Below are 18,351 nucleotides of genomic sequence, written 5' to 3'. Positions count from 1 at the left end.
CCCTACAAGATATTCACCTACATAGGCAAATCCCCAATGACTGTCCATTTCTTCTCTGATAAAAGGAGTTCAAGGCTCTTTTTCAGCCGCCATCCATTACCCAATGAGTTAGGCCCAGGTCTTGCACTCAGTGAAGCCAGTGGTAAAACTCTGAAGGGGCAGGATGGGATCGTTAGAGCGTGCTTTCTCCTAAACTCGGTTAACTTCTCTCTGATCATTTGAAGTGAGTCTGATGCATTTGGCATAAGAAAACAAGACACCTGCGTCTTGTTTCCTCCAGCGATGGTATCAGATCATCTTTCCAGCTCAAATGCACACACACAGAGCCCTATGTGGAGTATGATATATCATTATTTACATAATTTTTTGAATACTATGATTTGGTGCTTCTTGGTGGACACTATATGCCTATGGCAAAAGCTCTCTATTCCACTGTTATGGCATGGTACTCGCTGCTGTTTTACTGCCTGCACTGATTCAGCCAGTTAAGCACAAGTCTATTTGCAGTTTATCATGTAAATAACAAACCACTCAGGTCAGCTCCGGTTTCCATACAAGAAGATCCAACTCTCATTTTCCACAGATGATGAAAGCAACAACTCACAATATGCTTCATAGCTAAAGATAGTCAAGGGCTGTGAAGAGCCATTTAATGGAGGGGGAAGGGAGTACATATGAATGGTGCTGGGACCCTGTGAGCTATGTTTCAATGCCACTCGCTCATTGCATGGGCTGCATTTTCTGCCCACAAGAAATAGCAAGACCCAGTGGATGGCTGAGCCAAACCTGAGTGGAGCTGTGACCCTAAGCTTAATAGTGGTCAGACCAGGGCTTGCGTGGCCACCACCTATCTCTGTAGCATATGGCTTCAGGGATTTCTCTTTCAACCTTAAGACACCTGTGTTTGGTACAAAAAATATGTGTGCAGTTGTGCAATTATCACACTTGTGAATGTAAATCTCAGTTAGACAAGCTTGTAATTTCCAATCTGAACATGCAGTAATTGTGTATCCTGGGCAGGGGTGAAAGTCACTTACAGGACTTACCGGTACTGCCGGAGTCCTGAGGGGGGCGTGGCCTCAACCGGAAGAGGCGGTGCCTCTCAAGATTTAAAGGCCCTGGGGCATGGCTCTGGCTGGGAGCCCCAGGGCCTTTAAATCAATATGGGGCTCCCAGCTGCAGAGGTGGCTGGGAGCCCCCAGGGCTCAGGGGCAAATTAAAGGGTTTGGGGCTCCAGCCGCAGCGGAGCTCCGGGTCTTTTAAATCCCACATCAGCTCCGGCTGCTGCAGCCACGGGCGGGATTTAAAGGGCTCTGGGCTGCTGGCAGCCGCAGTAGCCCAGAGCCCAGCTGCGGCAGCCCAGAGCCCTTTAAATCTGGCCCCAGCCTGGCCACCGGAGCTGTGCGGGGGATTTAAAGGGCTCTGGGCTGCCGCGGCTGAGGTCAGCCCAGAGTCCTTTAAATCCGGCCCCAGCCCGGCCGCCGGAGCTTCGGGGGGTATTTAAAGGGCTCTGGGCTGTCCACTGTGGCGGGGAGCCCAGAGTCCTTTAAATCCCCGCCGCGGAAGCCAGTGCGGTCCGGCACGGTGTACTGGCTCTTGCCGGCACGGTGTACTGGCTCTTGCCGGTACGCCCTACCGGTCCATGCCAGCTTACTTTCACCTCTGATCCTGGGCTTCTTAGAGTTTGAAAATCTAATCTTCAATATGCACCATCAAGAAACTCTCACACATTCATTCAAGATTAGTATGAGCAGATTTGATAGGGAGGACCAACTATCCTGCTTTTTTATATTGCCCTCCCTGGGGAAAGGAAAGCAGTGAGCTAGGTCACACATATATTACCTAAATTTTATATCAGAGGGGTATCCGTGTTAGTCTGGATTTGTAAAAAGCAACAAAGAGTCCTGTGGCACCTTATAGACTGACAGATGTATTGGAGCGTAAGCTTTTGTGGGTGAATGCCCACTTCGTCAGACGCATGTAATGGAAATTTCCAGAGGCAGGTATAAATATGCAGGCCAGAATCAGTCTGAAGATAACAAGGTTAGTTCAACAAGGGAGGATGAGGCCCTCTTCTAGCAGTTGAGGTGTGAACACCAAGTGAGGAGAAACTGCTTTTGTAGTTTGCTAGCCATTCACAGTCTTTGTTTAATCCTGAGCTGATGGTGTCAAATTTGCAAATGAACTGAAGCTCAGCAGTTTCTCTTTGAAGTCTGGTCCTGAAGATTTTTTGCTGCAGGATGGCTACCTTAAAATCTGCTATTGTGTGGCCAGGAAGGTTGAAGTGCTGTCCTACAGGTTTTTGTATATTGCCATTCCTAATATCTGACTTGTGTCCATTTATCCTTTTACGTAGGGACTGTCCAGTTTGGCTGATGTACATAGCAGAGGGGCATTGCTGGCACGTGATGGCGTATATAACATTGGTGGATGTGCAGGTGAATGAACTGGTGATGTTGTAGCTGATCTGGTTAGGTCCTGTGATGATGATGATGCTGGTGTAGATATGTGAGCAAAGTTGGCATTGCGGTTTATTGCATGGATTGGTTCCTGAGTTAGAATTGCTATGCTGCGGTGTGTGGTTGCTGGTGAAAATATGCTTAATGCTGGTGGGTTGTCTGTGAGCGAGGACTGAACTGCCTCCCAAGGTCCGTGAAAGTGAGGGATCATTGTCCAGGATGGGTTGTAGATCACTGTTGATGCATTGGAGAGGTTTAAGCTGAGGATTGTAGGTGATGGCCAGTGGACTTCTGTTTTATATTATTTTATATTATCCAATGGCATATGGAGAGATGAACCTTAGCTGTGATTAGACACTGACTTCACAGATTTTGTCTTTGGTAACATGGACGATGCCTCCTGAAATTCCCGGTTTACAAAGTAATAACAAATGGCGTCTAAGCAGCAGTTAGTGTTTGCTATGATTGAGGCCATGTGCAAGAATACATTACCACTGTATATTACTGAGCAGCTGGTGCTGGTGGAATCCACTATAAACCGAACAATGTGCCCAATATTAACAGGCAAAAAGCATATTATGAACACAGCCATGTTTGCAGAAACAATGTAGATCGCTTTCTGGATTAGTTTTTCCTCATATGGATTTGTTTTCTTCTTTCTCACAAGCTTCTTAATTATTTGAATTGAACAAAAGCTCAAGATGATTAATGGTATAAAAAATCCCCCAATACTAAAGGCTAATGTCGCTTTGGATGGCTCAATGGAAAACTTTTCAAAGCAAATCCCGCGGTTTTCTTGCTCTTCCAATACTTGAGCTAAGCAAACAAAACTTATCACTAGTAGCCATAGAAATCCACTGGCGACAGCTGCCTTGAATGGGGACCTCAGAGTCATTGATTTTAGGGGGTACATTATTGCAATGTATCGATCGACAGCTGTGATAGTGATAATATAGATGCTTGCGTACCGGTTTATAAAATATGTAGCTTCTAGAGCCAAGCACTTGTTATCTCGGGGCAGCGCATGGTTGTGGGAAAATGCTTTAAAGGGCAAAGTGAAGAGCAAGCAACAATCGGCAATCATTAAGTTGATCATGTACACTCTGGTTTCTGTCCATTTAGACAGTTTATAGCAAAACACCCAGAAAGCCAGAGCATTCAGTAGGATTCCAGAAAGGAAAACTGGGATGTACACTATCAGCTGAATGAGATGAAAAGTTTCGGGCACTTTGATGCTGCTGTTGCTGCAGTTCATTTCTGGGTTTGTTCTGATGCACAGTTACTGGAAAAGAAGATTTTAAATTAGAGAGATGAAATAGAGCAAAATCACGATGATTTCTTCATTTATTTCTACAGCACATTGATGGTGCTGGTGCTTCGGAGAGCTAAAATGAAGTTGAAGTTTGACTAGTTTTTAGATTGTAAACTCTTTCTCCTAATGTATGAACTTAAATCTTAAATACTCAAGGCGAGATTGTGTGGAAGGTATGTTTGCTGCTTCTCCCCCCAGGCTCTCTCTCTCATAGTCATCTTCTTAATTAGTAAGTTCCTTGCTTATTTGGTGGAGGCACCAAGAGGTCCCACTCAGGGTCCTTTGCTGCTAAGCTCTGTACCTACATAAAATGATAATATAGGCTTTTTTGCCTTCTATTTCATGCAGTGGGACTTGCCAGGATAATCTAATTTAGTCTCTGCCTCAGAAACGGCACAACAATCTGCCAAATAACAAGCACTTAGAGGATTCTCGTGGGTCTGTCAGTTGATAGTACGTGGAGCTGGACTCCTCCGTGTCACTGGGCACCCACTCCTGAAGAAATACTGCTCTATGGAGCGAAAAGCTATGAGAAGCTCTCAAAGCACAGGTTTCCTAAGGAATAGAGTTCCCCCTACTGAATGATCAGTGGCTCTACCCACAACTTCTATGGCTCTCCTAGGATCTCCAGGGACCAGAACGCTCCTGGCAGTGGACTATTTTAAATCCTCTGTTCCAAATACAGCCCTTAGGCAGCCATTAGAGCCACAGGGCTAGAGAAGCCCAATCTCTCTTTGGTCCCAGAGAACCTCTTTCCAGGGGTGTTCCCAAAAAGGGGAGATGGCATGCAAAACTTATCTAGAGCTTGATTTCCCGTAAGATGGGGGTGGGCCCTAGAGAGAGGAGATGTGTGATTTCCTACCCAAGTCCCACTTACAGTCCAGAAAAAATAAGCACAGATCAAAATGAAAGTCAGACTAAGAAAAAACTGAACTGACACCCAAACCAACCCACAAAATGAGTGAAAATTGAAAAGCACAGCAGCTAGTCTGAACGTTGCCTAGTCATTATACAGAATCCAGCAAACTTTCAGAGTGAGCAGGCTCAAGTCTGCTTTGAATCTTTTCCCCTCTAGCTATTTCCTGATATCACTGAGGACAGTGAAAGTCATCATAACACAGAGCTAGTGAAATGGGGAAGATAAAGCCAAAACAACGATAAAGAATTAAAAGTTACCTGTTTGTTTGCCATCCACTAAATGATTAATAAATCGCAAGAGAGGCTTGAAGGCTTCAGGACGTACTTGAGTCAGATGTTCTAAGGTCTGTGCCACAGCACACACAACACAGAGACAGTACTGTGGCAACTACTCTGTATGGTTGATGTGAACAAAAACAGCCCGACACTACTCCATTAGTAACACTTCCTCCTCCTCTTTCATGAATTTTCTGTGCGTGTTATACATCCACCGTCCTGCCCAGATACGGTGAGTCTGTTACTGCCCTCTATTGTGTACCCAGCATGACACTTTCCAGCTCTAATTATACTTCAACTCAGAGCTGAAATGTTCTGTTCAGTAATTAAACAAAAGCAGTTTTTATGGTTACATTTGATGCCCTTAACTTATTTTGTAATTTCCCCCCCCTAAAAAAAAATATAAAAATTGTATAGTTCCAAGTTGTTGCTGCTAATGGCTCTTCTGCAATTGGGTGTATGCAACTGTGCCTGGCCCATACACAGGCTATATAACTTGCAAGGGTACTTTTATGTCCGTGCCATCTACAAACCCATGAAAGAGCAAGGCACAGTCTGGTGCCTTTTTACATCTGTACGTAGCAGAGTTGGTTTAAAAAAAAAGCCAGTTATTTTTCCTTGGACATTTTGAAAATATTTTGTTTTATTGATTTTTGAAAAAAGTGTGGTGTTTTTTTTTTTTCAGTTTTGAAATACTGCTTTTGGTTAAAAAAATGAAAGTTTCAGTAAAAAAATTTCACTTTTTGTAAGGAAAAAACAAAAACAAAACTAACCTTTTTATCTATACTGAAAAGATTTTTGATTTTCAGGTTCTGATTTTTCATTAAAAAAAAAGAAGCAGCAGAAAACATCCTGGAAAGTGTCAACTGTATTAAAAATTTCTTGTTTAGGTCAACAATCAATCCTTTTTCAGTTGGAAAAAAAAATAGATGGGGGGCAAAAAAAAAAGGCTGTCTAGTGCTAGTGTTTAACTGCATAATAATACTACAGTAGACCTTCAGAGTTATGAACACCAGAATTACAAACTGACCAGTCAGTTACCTCATTTGGAAAAGCAAGTACACAATCAGGCAGCAGCAGAGCCAAACTACCACACCCCAAACCAAATACAGTACAGTACTGTGTTAAATGTAAACTACCAAACAAATAAAGGTCAAGCAGCATTTTTCTTCCACATAGTAAAATTTCAAAGCTGTGGTAAGTCCATATTCAGGTGTAAACCTTCGAAAGAACAACTATGCTGGTTTGTTCAGTTACAAATATTTAATTTACAAACAACCTCCATGTCCAAGGTGTTTGTAACTCTGAAGTTCTAGTGTATAAGGTAGATCAGCCTCTCTGCTTTTTATTCTAGAGGCAGTGAAAAGCTTGGAAAAGGCTGGATATGGGTGGGTGGCATAGGAAACTCAGCTAGAGGATCTTTCTGCAAACCTGAGTAGCAGTACCCACATAACATAAATCTGAACTTATTTGACTAGACATAGGCTACTGCCATGTACACCAGCACCCTCCTGCCCATGAGGTTGGTGTAGCTGACAGAAGAGGGCACACGGAATCACAGTTCCTGAGGAAACCCTGCTGCTATGGGAGCAACACAGGTTAGGTTTGCTCTGTTTGCTCTGACATGGGTGAAGATGAGAGAGTCACTAGAGACACTGTCAGAGCCAGCCAGGCTGCTGCATCCATGTGCCTTTTTATGAGCTAGCTGCATGTGGGTGTGCAGCCACAATTAGCACGTTGGGAGCCTGTCAGTACATGCTAATTAACTATCATCTATTAATGTGTCAGGGCTACTGCTAAATGGGGGCTGGAGGGAGGTGTATCAATACCATGTTACCAGGTGCAGGTGCAAAAAGTAGTCACCAGTTTATTGAGTCCTTTGGTGGTCCTAAAACATTATTGCTGTTTGTGAAAAGTTGCAGGGTTTTTTTTTTTCACATTGAAACACGAAGTTTTGTAATGTCCTGTGGTTTGATGCAAAAATTGCTGTTTATAGAACTAATGTGAGAATTTTGAAGCTGAATGAAATACTCCTATTTCTGAATTGAAAACCCATGAAATGTCAGGGTTCTGGTGGCCAATTTGTAGCAGTTGCACACTATGCAAAATTCCAATTTTTGAGTTGTTCTTTCCCCCAATTTTGTTTCCCAAAGCCCTAGTACTGCTAAATGAACTAAAGTATATTTGAAGGTTGGTTGTTTCTGCTAAAAAGAGCAACAATGAAATATTTCACACTGTTGATATTTAAACTGTAATTGCTCATTATATTTCAAAGATAGCACAGCTGGACTATTTTCCCTGTCACTGTTTGCAGACACCTTGAGACTGTGTGGCAAAACTCTGACTTCAGAGCGAATTTTGCTTTAGTAGGGACTTAATAAACACTACATAGTTATATAATATCCCTGTTCCAACAGCCTAGGAGTCTGTTTCTCAGCTTATTAAAAGAGGGTGTGATGATTTTGCGGGCTCAAAAAACCTAGAATTATTGCATCAACAGCTGAGTCACACAGTTGTGTAACTCAACAGTGTTATGAAGTCTACTCTGATTATGTACTTGTGACCCACTGTTTAGCTCCTTCTCACTCAAGAGACAGTTGGCAGAGATCTGAGAGAATCTTTAGCAGTGGAAAGTTGGTGTGGAGGGTGGATTTGTAGTGTGAAAATTGTGGAATTATGTAGCTATCTAGCTCTAAAGTAGTCTGAAAAAACTTGCAACTAGATTCATGAGTGCATATATTTTGTGCACTGGAAACACACGAGACACTGAAGGATTATTTCACCACCTAATGGCTGGGATTTTACAGAGGAGACTGTAACTAGATATATATGAAAATTTAGTACTGCAATGTATGTAGAAGGATCTGAACCATAACCTCAGAGCTGAACAATTCTGAGTATATGAGGGAGTATGTGCCTGTAAGCAAAACCCAGACACAGATCCAAATTTCACTGCTGGACCCTGTTAAAAAATACACTGCACATTTCATGTGTTTAGACTCTGACTCCCACTTTTGCATTCTGAGCCTCTTTCTAGTGGCTTATATTGTCACATTAGTACACTGGTACCTTTTGAGGAATTAATCAGCGAAGTGTGTTATCACTAAGGTAAGAAAAAAATACACTCATCAGAGTGTAAGTCAGTACTGACTTATTGGATATACTGCTCTATGTTAAACGTAACACCGGGGCACTGCTTCTACTCTAAGGCCTGGTTTACACTACATGTTTAAACCGAATTTAGCAGCATTAAACTGATTTAACCCTGCACCTGTCCACACAACAAGGCCCTTTATATCGATATAAAGGGCTCTTTAAACCGATTTCTGTACTCCTCCCTGACGAGAGGAGTAGTGCTGAAATCGGTATAGCCATGTCGGATTAGGGTTAGTGTGGCTGCAAATCGACAGTATTGGCCTCCAGGCGGTATCCCACAGTGCACCACTGTGACCACTCTGGACAGCAATCTGAACTCGGATGCACTGGCCAGGTAGGCAGGAAAAGCTCTGCAAACTTTTGAATTACATTTCCTGTTTGCCCAGCGTGGAGCTCTGATCAGCACGAGTGGCCATGCAGTCCCAAATCCAAAAAGAGCTCCAGCATGGACCATACGGGAGATACTGGATCTGATCGCTGTATGGGGAGACAAATCTGTTTTATCAGAGCTCAATTACAGAAGACGAAATGACAAAACATTTGAAAAAATCTCCAGGCTATGATACAGTCTATAGCATGGTGATGTGTGACAAGCGTAACGGAAAGCCAAAGAATCAAATGGACACTCATGGAGGGAGGGAGGGGGGACGGAGGACTCCAGCTATCCCACAGTCCCCGCAGTCTCCGAAAACCATTTGCATTCTTGGTTGAGCTCCCAATGCCTGTAGGGTCAAAAACATTGTCCGGGGTGGTTCAGGGTATATCTCATCAATTTAGCCCCCCTCACCCCCCAGGAAAGAAAAAGGAAAAAAAATCGTTTCTTGCCATTTTTCAATGTCACCGTATGTCTATTGCATGCTGCTGGTAGACACGGTGCTGCGGCGCTGAACAGCAGCATCCCCTTCCCTTCCCTTCCTGATGGCAGACGGTACAAAATGGTGGAAAACCGTCATCATCCTGTGAGTGCTCCTGCCTGGTCTCGGTGAGGTCAGCCGGGGGCGCCTGGGTAGAAATGGGAATGACTCCCTGTCATTCCTGACAGATGGTACAAAATGCTTGGTAACCGTCCTCATCATAGCAGCTGGAGCCTGAGCTCCATCAGCCCCTCCCCCACTTTCGTGTCTAAAGAAAAGATTCTGTACTCCCTGGACTATCATAGCAGCGGGAGGCTGCACTGCTCTCCCCACCACCCTTTAATGTCCTGCCTGGACTATCATAGCAGCTGGAGGCTGCCTCCTCCTCATTTTATCTCGCTAAAAAGTCAGTGTTTCTTATTCCTGCATTCTTTATTACTTCATCACACAAATGGGGGGACATTGCAATGGTAGCCCAGAAGGGTTGGGGGAGGAGGGAAGCAACGATTGGGGTTGTTGCAGGGGCACCCTCTAGAATGGCATGCAGCTCATAATTTCTGTGGGATCTCTGGGGATCTGACCCGGAGCGGCTGTGCTCTCTGGCTCTCTAGTAGACTTGCCCCATATTCTAGGCAGGACTGACTCTATTTTTAGACAAAACATAAAGAAGGGAGTGACTTGGGGAGTCATTTCCATTTTTGTCCATGTGCCCCCGGCCGACCTCATCGAGGCCAGCCAGGAACACCCATGACAGCAGCAGATGGTACAAAATGATTGATAACAGTCATAGCCAATTTCTAATTGCAAACAGTACAAAATGATTGACAACCGTCATCTCGCCAATTTACAATGGCAGACAGTGCAATAGGGATGGTAACCATCTCTGCTACCTTGCAAAGGCAAATGAATGCTGCTGTGTAATTGCTGAAGACCTGACTTAACCTACCACACAGCCACCCTCAGCTGGGACAAGGGGCCTGTCTCTGAATGAGACTGTCATAATAGCTGAGAAGCAATAACACTGTCTGACTGCATTCCCACCATGGGAATCATGGAAGCAACATTCCTTTTTGATAATCATGTGAAACAACTGTAAGAATCCTCCCCCATTTCTGCATACTCTGTAAGGTGTTCAGGGGTTTGGAGAAATCTTCTGTGGTCTCATTCATTCACTCAGTCTCGTCCTCTTCACCATTCAAATACACGAATATCCAGATGTATAGTGATGGAGCTTCACAGAAACTCATTCAGTGGCATGGTTTCTGTGTCCTCCAATCCCGATATTATCTGACTACCAACACTTAATTCTGAGCTGGTTATTAACACCCTCACTCACCCTGAGTAGAGCCTTGTAGCTTAGTATTGCTGAGCATGAGTAAACTTGCATACATCTTGATTTGAGAGCAACATTAACTTGTAAACAAGGATGTGGCAGTTTGTGTGCGGGAGCAGATGTTCTTGGGCTAGCTGAGCTAAATAGGAATGCCCTGAACTGGTAAGCTTGAAATGTGGTTAAAGTGAGATGCAAGCAATTGAGCCTTACATGATCTGCGAAGGGATTGGTCCTTACATGATCCATACGATGTCCAAACCAATTAATTCAAGAAGTAGATATGTTGGTAGGAAAAAATGTATATAAACAGTGTAGAGCATCACGTGATTTGGAATTGCGGTCTCACCCTCTACCTAAAGCCCTGGCTCTGGCCAGGGCCAGTGAGGGCATAGAGCTGTTACATGCCTGATAAAGTAGCCTGAGTGATGAGCTGCTGTCAAACTGAGTTTTTGGAACCCAGGTAAATGGATGAAGTGTTCTCCCTGAACTGGCTGAGGTGCTCTGGATAAGCTAAGTGAAGAAGGTCTCAGAGAGAATCCCAACATATCTCACCTGACAAGTAATTTCATTTCAATATGATCATCACTAAGTAAGGGATCATTCAATGTGGACAAAGGAAGGGCCACAGATGCTGGTGCTGTATTACAGTTTCTCATCTAAAACAACATGTAACTCTCACAGATGCAGTCCATGCACCCTCATTAAGCTCTTTAATTCATGCTAGTTTCTTGCACAACTTTTAATTGCAGTAAAGAAGCCGCACAAACATCATATCACAGTGTCTGAGACCAATTCTCATACTCCTAATATATGACTAGAGTTTTGCAACTGGCTATATTGACCCTGATATGCAATCACACATTTGTTTGAAGGTATATTTCAGGGCAGACCTAATTTCCTCTCTCCTTTTGTGCATGAAAGAATATTACCCTCCCCCACACACACAATTTCTGTAGCGTGCAGTACAAACTATGCAAAATATTTCTCACTAATAGCAGAAATTGTTAAAGATACCACTAATTTTCAGTTCACAAAAACAGCAACATTTAAAAATTGTTTTCATTTCTAACTTGAATTGTGGAAAGATTGTTTTTTGCATCTTAAACTGTTTCTCATTTGACTACCCATAAAGCAACACTTGACAGTGTCACACATCTCTATGCATGGTAAGTTTGGTTACTAATAACAATGTTAGTTGACAATAATATATTACAGCTACTTTAGATAAGCATTCAGGGTTGGCCTTACCATGAGGTGAACTGAGGCGACCGCCTCAGGCACCAGACTTGGGAGGGGCGGGCGCCACTAGGACCCAGAGTGTAGAAAATTGTGTCTTCTGCTGGTGCATATGTATTCTCTCTGCTCTAGATGCACAGAGATGGTGGAGTGCTGTGCTGGAGGAAGGGGGGCACAAGAGACATAACAGGCAGGCACGAGAAAAGGTGAGAGGGAATAACAAAAAGCAGCAGGAGCTGCAGGGAGAGAGAGGAGGAGGAGCCTCTTATGTACTTCTCTAGCACCCCCAGGAGCCTGGAATGATTAACACCAGCTTCTCAGGGAGCTTCCTGTTTCCTGCTGCTTCCCTGAACCCACTTGAGGAGAACAGGCAGTTAACTGAAGTAGTAGGAGCCCGTTAGGCCCTTAAGACGCTGATATCTTCTCTCACTCAGGCCTTGCTACCAGCCTGCTTATTTGTCCCCTTCAACTGAGTGTTGAGAGCCACTATAGCTAGCACAGAACAGCAGTCATGAGTGAAAGAAGAAAACGTCCCTCTGGGGCAGCATTCAGAAAAAGAAAGCAAGCAAAGGGAGCTTTTCTGTTTAAGCAGAAAGGAGCTCTCCTGAGATACATAGACACAAATGTTCTTGGTTGACCTTCCGGCCCCAGTGAGTGATGAGGAGATGCCTGATCTTCCAGTCAGAGTGCAGGTGACCTGGCAGTGACTGCAGCATCCAAATCTCCATCTCAAATAGATGTAACCATGCACATTCCTGAAGAAAAGTGTAGATGAGAGAAGAGTGTGGTTGAGGCGCAAGAAACAGCTGCTGCTGAGTTTAGTTCCTTAAGTCTAGATGATCCAGGACTCTGGACCCACTTGAGCAGTAGCCTGAGGGACTTCCATGTACTGCATGGGCCACAGCAAGTGAAAAACTTCATATTCCCCAAAGACAATGAAAATAGAAGTTTCTATCCAACACATTACTGGCATGAAATCTCCAATGGTGACAAAGTGGAGAGGCCATGGCTTATATACTCAAAAACCCAGAATGCTGCATAGTGTTTTTGTTGCAAACTCTTCCAGTCCAATGTTCCAGCCATGTTGGGTTCTACAGGAACAAAGGACTGGAAAAATTTGGCTAGAAATCTGGCATGCTATGAGAAGGCAGCAAATCACCAGAGAGCATTCCATAGGTGGAAAGAGCTTGAGATGAGACTAAGATTAAAGGCCACCATAGTTGATCAGCATCAAGAGAAGATTGCCTCAGAGTCTCTTTACTGGCAAAACGTTCTGAAAAGGCTCATTGCCATTGTGAGAATGCTTGCTACCTAAAACCTAGCACTGTGTGGCTCTTCCAATCAGCTGTATGTGCCAAACAATGGAAACTTCCTTAAAATTGTGGAGCTGATGGCTGAGTTTGATGCTGTACTCCAGAAGCATCTAAGAAGAGTCACCACCCAAGAAATGTATACACAGCACTACCTTGGAAAAACAATTCAAAATGAGATCATACAGTTACTGGCAACAAAAGTCAAACAGAAGATTGTGGCAGATCTGAAGTCAGCAAGATACTACTCTGTTATGCTGGACTGCACACCTGATATCAGCCATACGGAACAAATGACTAATGGTGCATTTTGTAACAACAGAATCTAGTGGAAAATATCCCTGCAATGGTGACTGTCAGAGAGCGTTTTCTAGAATTTATTGATATTGATGATACTACAGGAGCTGGTATGACAAATGTGCTTCTTAAAAGCTGGAAGATATGGGATTTGCGATAGCTGACATGAGAGGTCAGGGCTACGATAATGGTGCCAACATGAGAGGAAAGAACAGAGGAGTGCAGACACAGATCTAAGAGTTAAACCCTCGAGCTTTTTTTGTCCCATGCAGTTCTCATTAATTGAACTTGGTGGTCAGTGATACAGCATCAGCTTCTAGTGAGGCTGCTGAAGTTTTTAATGTAATTGAAAGCATTTATGTATTTTTCTTTGCATCAACTTATCAATGGCAAATTTTGAAGCAACATCTGAGAGCATCCTCACTGACACAGAAACCACTGAGTGCCACATGATGGGAAAGTCAGGTGGACGTGATAAAGCCTATCAAACACCAAATTGGGAAGATAGATGATGCCCATAGTTGCCATTATGGAGGATAATGCTATGACAGGAACTGTTCGTGGGAGAATAGTGGCAGAGGGAAATGGAATCACCAGAAACATACATAGCTTCAAATTTCTGTGTGGCTTAGTGTTGTGGCATGACATACTGTTTGAAATAAATGTTGTAAGCAATAAACTCCAAAGTGTTGACCTTGATATATCTGGAGCAATGGAACAACTGGACAAAGCAAAGTCATACCTACAGTCTTACCAGTCAGATAAGGGATTTCAAAACATTCTGAAGAGTGCATAGAAGTTGACAGAGGAACTTCACACTGAAGCTATTTTCCCACCCATTCAAGAATACAAGAGTTACCAAAGAAGAAGACATTTTGATTATGAGGCACGGGACAATACCATAAGGGACTCTAAACAACAATTCAAAGTTGAATTCTTTAACCAGGTGCTAGATTGTGCAATATAGTCAGTTGAAGACCATTTCATGCAGCTCAGGGAACACAGCAGTATATTTGGGATGTTGTATGATATTCCAAAATTCCTCACTGTACCTGAAGAAGACCTACATCAGCAATGCAGGGCACTAAAGACAGTGTTGAGACATGACGACGTGCGCGATATTGATGAGATTTAGGTGATGAACTGAAAGCCCTTTCAAGATACATTTCAGCAGGATTAACTCCAATGGCCATTCTGGAATATATGCACACAAACAAGATGACCACCCTCTTTCAAAATGCTTTTGTTGCTCTGCACATACTTCTCACACTTTCTGTAGCATTTGCCAGTGGAGAACACAGCTTCTCCAAGCTGAAGTTAATAAAAACACATCCAGGCTCCACAATGACACAGGAGAAGCTGGTCGGCCTGGCAACCATCTCAACAGAGCATGAGCTAGCCTAGATTATGGACCTTCAGGAAGCAGTTCAAATCTTTGCAACCAAGGAGGCACAGAAAGCACCACTTTGATTATTCAAACAGATAAAAATGCCAGTGTTTACTATGCAGACAAGAAAAGTAACATTTGTTGTTCAGGTGTTTGAAAGTTATGTGTTACTTAAAATTTTTGAGCAAGGCATTTTAAGTTGTTAGTTCTCCTTTATTGGGGTAGGTAGCAGAGCAGTACCATGAGAGGAATAGAACAGGAAGAAAGCAGAATTGAAACCTTTTGAAGTTTTGTCCCAAGCAAGGGGACGTGGGGGGCATAATTTGAGCTCCCCACCGCAGGTGTCAAAATGTTGTGGGCTGGCCCTGCTATAATTTAGTGCATGTATAATAGGATTTCTTGGCCTTGAGCTGTTCTTGCCTTCAAAAACGTGTAACATAAATTAAATGTCCTGAAATCCTGTGGTTACGAAGTAATAACAAATGGCATCCAAGCAGCAGTTAATGTTTGCTCTGAATGAGGTCAGATGCATAAAAGTTGTAACATTTTCTATTACAGAGCAACCCAAACAAAATGATCTTTATTAACAGGAAGCAAACATACCCTAAACTTGATCATGTTTGCAGAAAAAATGCAAGCAGCTTCTTGGATTAACTTTTTCTCACACACAAGGATCTGTTTTTTTCCTTTTTTCAAAAGTGTCTTAATGATCTGCACAGAACAAAAGCTTTATTTTGTTTTTAACCACATCTCTATGCAGGGTCAGCAACTTCTATGGCCTTCTTCCAAAACTCATGACTGTCCGCCTGACTGTTGTGCAATGTGGTCTCTCTCTAAGATCTGTGGATGCATGGTCCCTGTACAGGCAGTCCTCGACTTTACAATGTTCGAGTTATGATGAATGGCACGACACTTCTACATTCACACCCTGATTTGACTTACGACTATAGGTTTAGAGTTTACAATGCTTGGTCTCACAATGGAGTAGATTGCAGTTGCAAGTTCCGGCTTACAATGCAATTGAAAGGAACCAGTTGTGTCATAAGTCCAAGGACTGCCTGTATTGCATCTCCAGTCTCCCTGTTGGTCATCTTCCATCCGCGGTCATTGGAAGGGCCGTCCTATTAATATAACTCTTTAGTGTCTAAAACTAAAGTTTTTATTATAAAGAAAGAAAGAATGAGAAGAGAGATGCTAAATGATAAAGCAATGAAATACATACAGAGCCTTCAAAGTCCATACATCAGGTTCTTAGCAGTATTGGTGAGTTTGCTGGCTTGAAAGTCCCTCTGGAATACATCCAAAGCTTGACTGGGTCAATCAGTCCTTTGTTCAGAGCTTCATTTTGTAGAAAAATCACTCCAGAGGTAAGAAGCAGGAATGAAGACAAAATGGAGATGATGCAGCTGCCTTTTATATTCCTTTTGCCATGTGGCTTGTATGTTGTCTGTCCCTGCTGCCTCAGTACATGGCATGGAAATGGCTTAGAGTTCTCTGTCCTCAGGCATACCACATGCCTTGCTGACTCATAAGGTGTATCCCCTAGTTCCATTCAATGGGTTCATTTTACAGTTGATGACCCTTGATGGGCCACTGAACAGGCTAGGCACTGCTGATACCAATCTGTCTGTACAAGCACAAGTTTTGAAATACAGATATACCATACATATCTATAATTCAGAATACAAAGGTGATACAAACATAAATATCATACTTGGCAAATTATAACATTTTCGCAGCTGCTTTACATGGCATATCTGGTCAGATTCCTTGCAAATTTAGAATATTGGTATCAACAATACCATAAAGTCTCTCCAATATGCCATACAGCATCATAGACACTATTGGATTTTTTTTTTGGTGACCTGAAGAAGAGTGTTGTGTAAGCTTGAAAGCTTCTCTCTTGCGCTCTCTCGCTCCCTCTCTCTCTCATCAACAGATGTTGGCCCAACCTCACCCACCATATCTAGAATCAACAACACTGCATGGAATATCTAAAAGTGGCACTTTCTCTTCAGTGTGCCTGCTCTCTCTCTGTATATGTAATGTAAATCAGTGATTGGTTCAACTTGTGTTTAATTTTGGCAAGACTCCATTTAGCATGTGTTGATTTTCCAGTGCTGAACTGCAATCTACTTAGTGGTATTCCTTTATGTTTTAGATTTACTGTAGATAGAAATATGGGATATTTTACATTTTTATGTTTTCCATTGTCCCTTATATTTTAAATCTAAAATATTATCCTATTATTTATTAGAATTATAGTAGTACCTAGGGGCTACAACTGAGAGCAGTGTCTTGTTGTGTTTTAAGCAAGGTACAAACACACAGTCCCTGCCCATAAGAGCTGAGAATTTACTTCTCTTCCATTTCACCATTAAATCATTCCAGTCTTGATTCTAGACACCAGATGCCAACTGTTAGCAGAAAAAACACTTCTCTTCTCTCAGTGCTACCTCTGCCATTCTCAAGGTTCTGTTGCAGCACTCCTGGAATGGGGTAGCCTTATGCCTGATGCTTCCTCTGGCCCTGAAGGGCCAATATAGCCCCATTTGAAGGAACCTTAATACACTAAATATGAAAATGAATAATGCAATACGTGCAGTGGCCTCTGCTTATATGTCAATAAATTCTATTATTTTAGACCATCCCCTCATTTTTGATATGCCTGATACTTTTGCATTGACCACATGGACCTATGTTGTAGAAATTGTCAGAGGGAAACAGGGAAGCTTGTTCAGCAAGCTAATGCTTTCCTTTAAACTCAGGGGTGGACAATCATTTAAGGGTCCAATGGTTCAAACAAATTAGAGTGCTATTGTAACAACTGGGCCTACACATTTACCCTACTTGTAAGCTCAAGGTAAGAAGTGAATGAAAGTTCATAGAATGTCACAATAAATAACCTGTAACATATGTTGATGCCAAAAGGTTTGAAAGGGAGACAGACTGAATTAGTCCAAACAAAAAGACCTACTGATATAATTCAAGGACTGGGTTTAAAATCATGTCCTGGGCTGGGGGGTGGGGGAGCGTGAGCACAAAAATTAATGAACCAAACTTGAGCTGTTGGAAACTAGCCCTAATTAGAGAAAAAATAACGAGTGGGCTATTCCACTCATCATTCAATTCAACTTTATTAGATTCCACATGATACGTCTTTTATGAATACAGGCAGCAAACATATACAATCCACCAGAAAAAGAAACTTCCATATGATACTTAAAATACTAAAAACTTTCTTCTTCAGCAATGTTCTAAACAACCAAAAATTACCACTGATTTAATTAATACTGGAGCTTGAGAGACTATTAAAAACATTCACTTTTGAAATGGCGATAAATCTGCCTTTAAAAAAAACAACAACAACCCCAGTGTGCTCTCAGAAGCTGGAAAATTCTACGATCCAGAAGACAGTGAGGGAGATTTTCCAGTGCTTCAGATGTACATGGGCAAAAAGGAAGATGTGAAGAGACTCTTCCACATCTGCCATGTGAGTACAACAGTTTCCATAGTATAGAATCTTAGCTGAGTAAATGAGGGTTTGCAGACTCAGGCAAGAATGGTTCAAACCCATGAGCTGTCTTCAAAGTAGAAAACCAGAAGGGAAACTTAGAATCATACTCATAGCTAGTTCTTCTTCTTGGATAATGTCTGTCACTCTCTTTTGAGCAGTAGATTAAGACATTGACAATAGGTGAGTAATAGAAAACCCCAATGGGGTTATAATAAATTGAAGGGTATTTTGCCATGGAAATGAGGAACACAGGTTGTTCCTCCACCTCCTGAAGATCGGGCACATCTTATCATTTT

At 42.6% G+C, this 18,351-nt stretch overlaps 1 protein-coding gene across 2 annotated transcripts in view; it reads right to left on the bottom strand.

Annotated features, from left to right (window-relative positions):
• Positions 1-2,741: 2,741 nt before the first annotated feature.
• The window catches only part of LOC127056364 (G-protein coupled receptor 35-like), a 30,008-nt gene continuing 14,398 nt past the window's right edge, over positions 2,742-18,351 (bottom strand). Inside the window, exons 1-2 of one of the 2 annotated variants that reach the window (XM_050964136.1) lie at positions 4,948-5,132; positions 2,742-3,741 (exon numbers count right to left, since the gene is read on the bottom strand). In XM_050964136.1, the coding sequence (XP_050820093.1) occupies positions 2,800-3,714 (915 nt within the window). In that variant the 5' untranslated portion in view covers positions 3,715-3,741; positions 4,948-5,132 and the 3' untranslated portion in view covers positions 2,742-2,799. Of the gene's footprint in view, positions 3,742-4,947; positions 5,133-18,351 lie in introns of those variants that run through there. The other variant, XM_050964135.1, reaches the window with a different exon arrangement.

The sequence above is a fragment of the Gopherus flavomarginatus genome, chromosome 8, assembly GCF_025201925.1.
Source record: "Gopherus flavomarginatus isolate rGopFla2 chromosome 8, rGopFla2.mat.asm, whole genome shotgun sequence".
Taxonomy (NCBI): domain Eukaryota; kingdom Metazoa; phylum Chordata; order Testudines; family Testudinidae; genus Gopherus; species Gopherus flavomarginatus.
This window is presented reverse-complemented; position numbering and strand designations above follow the sequence as displayed.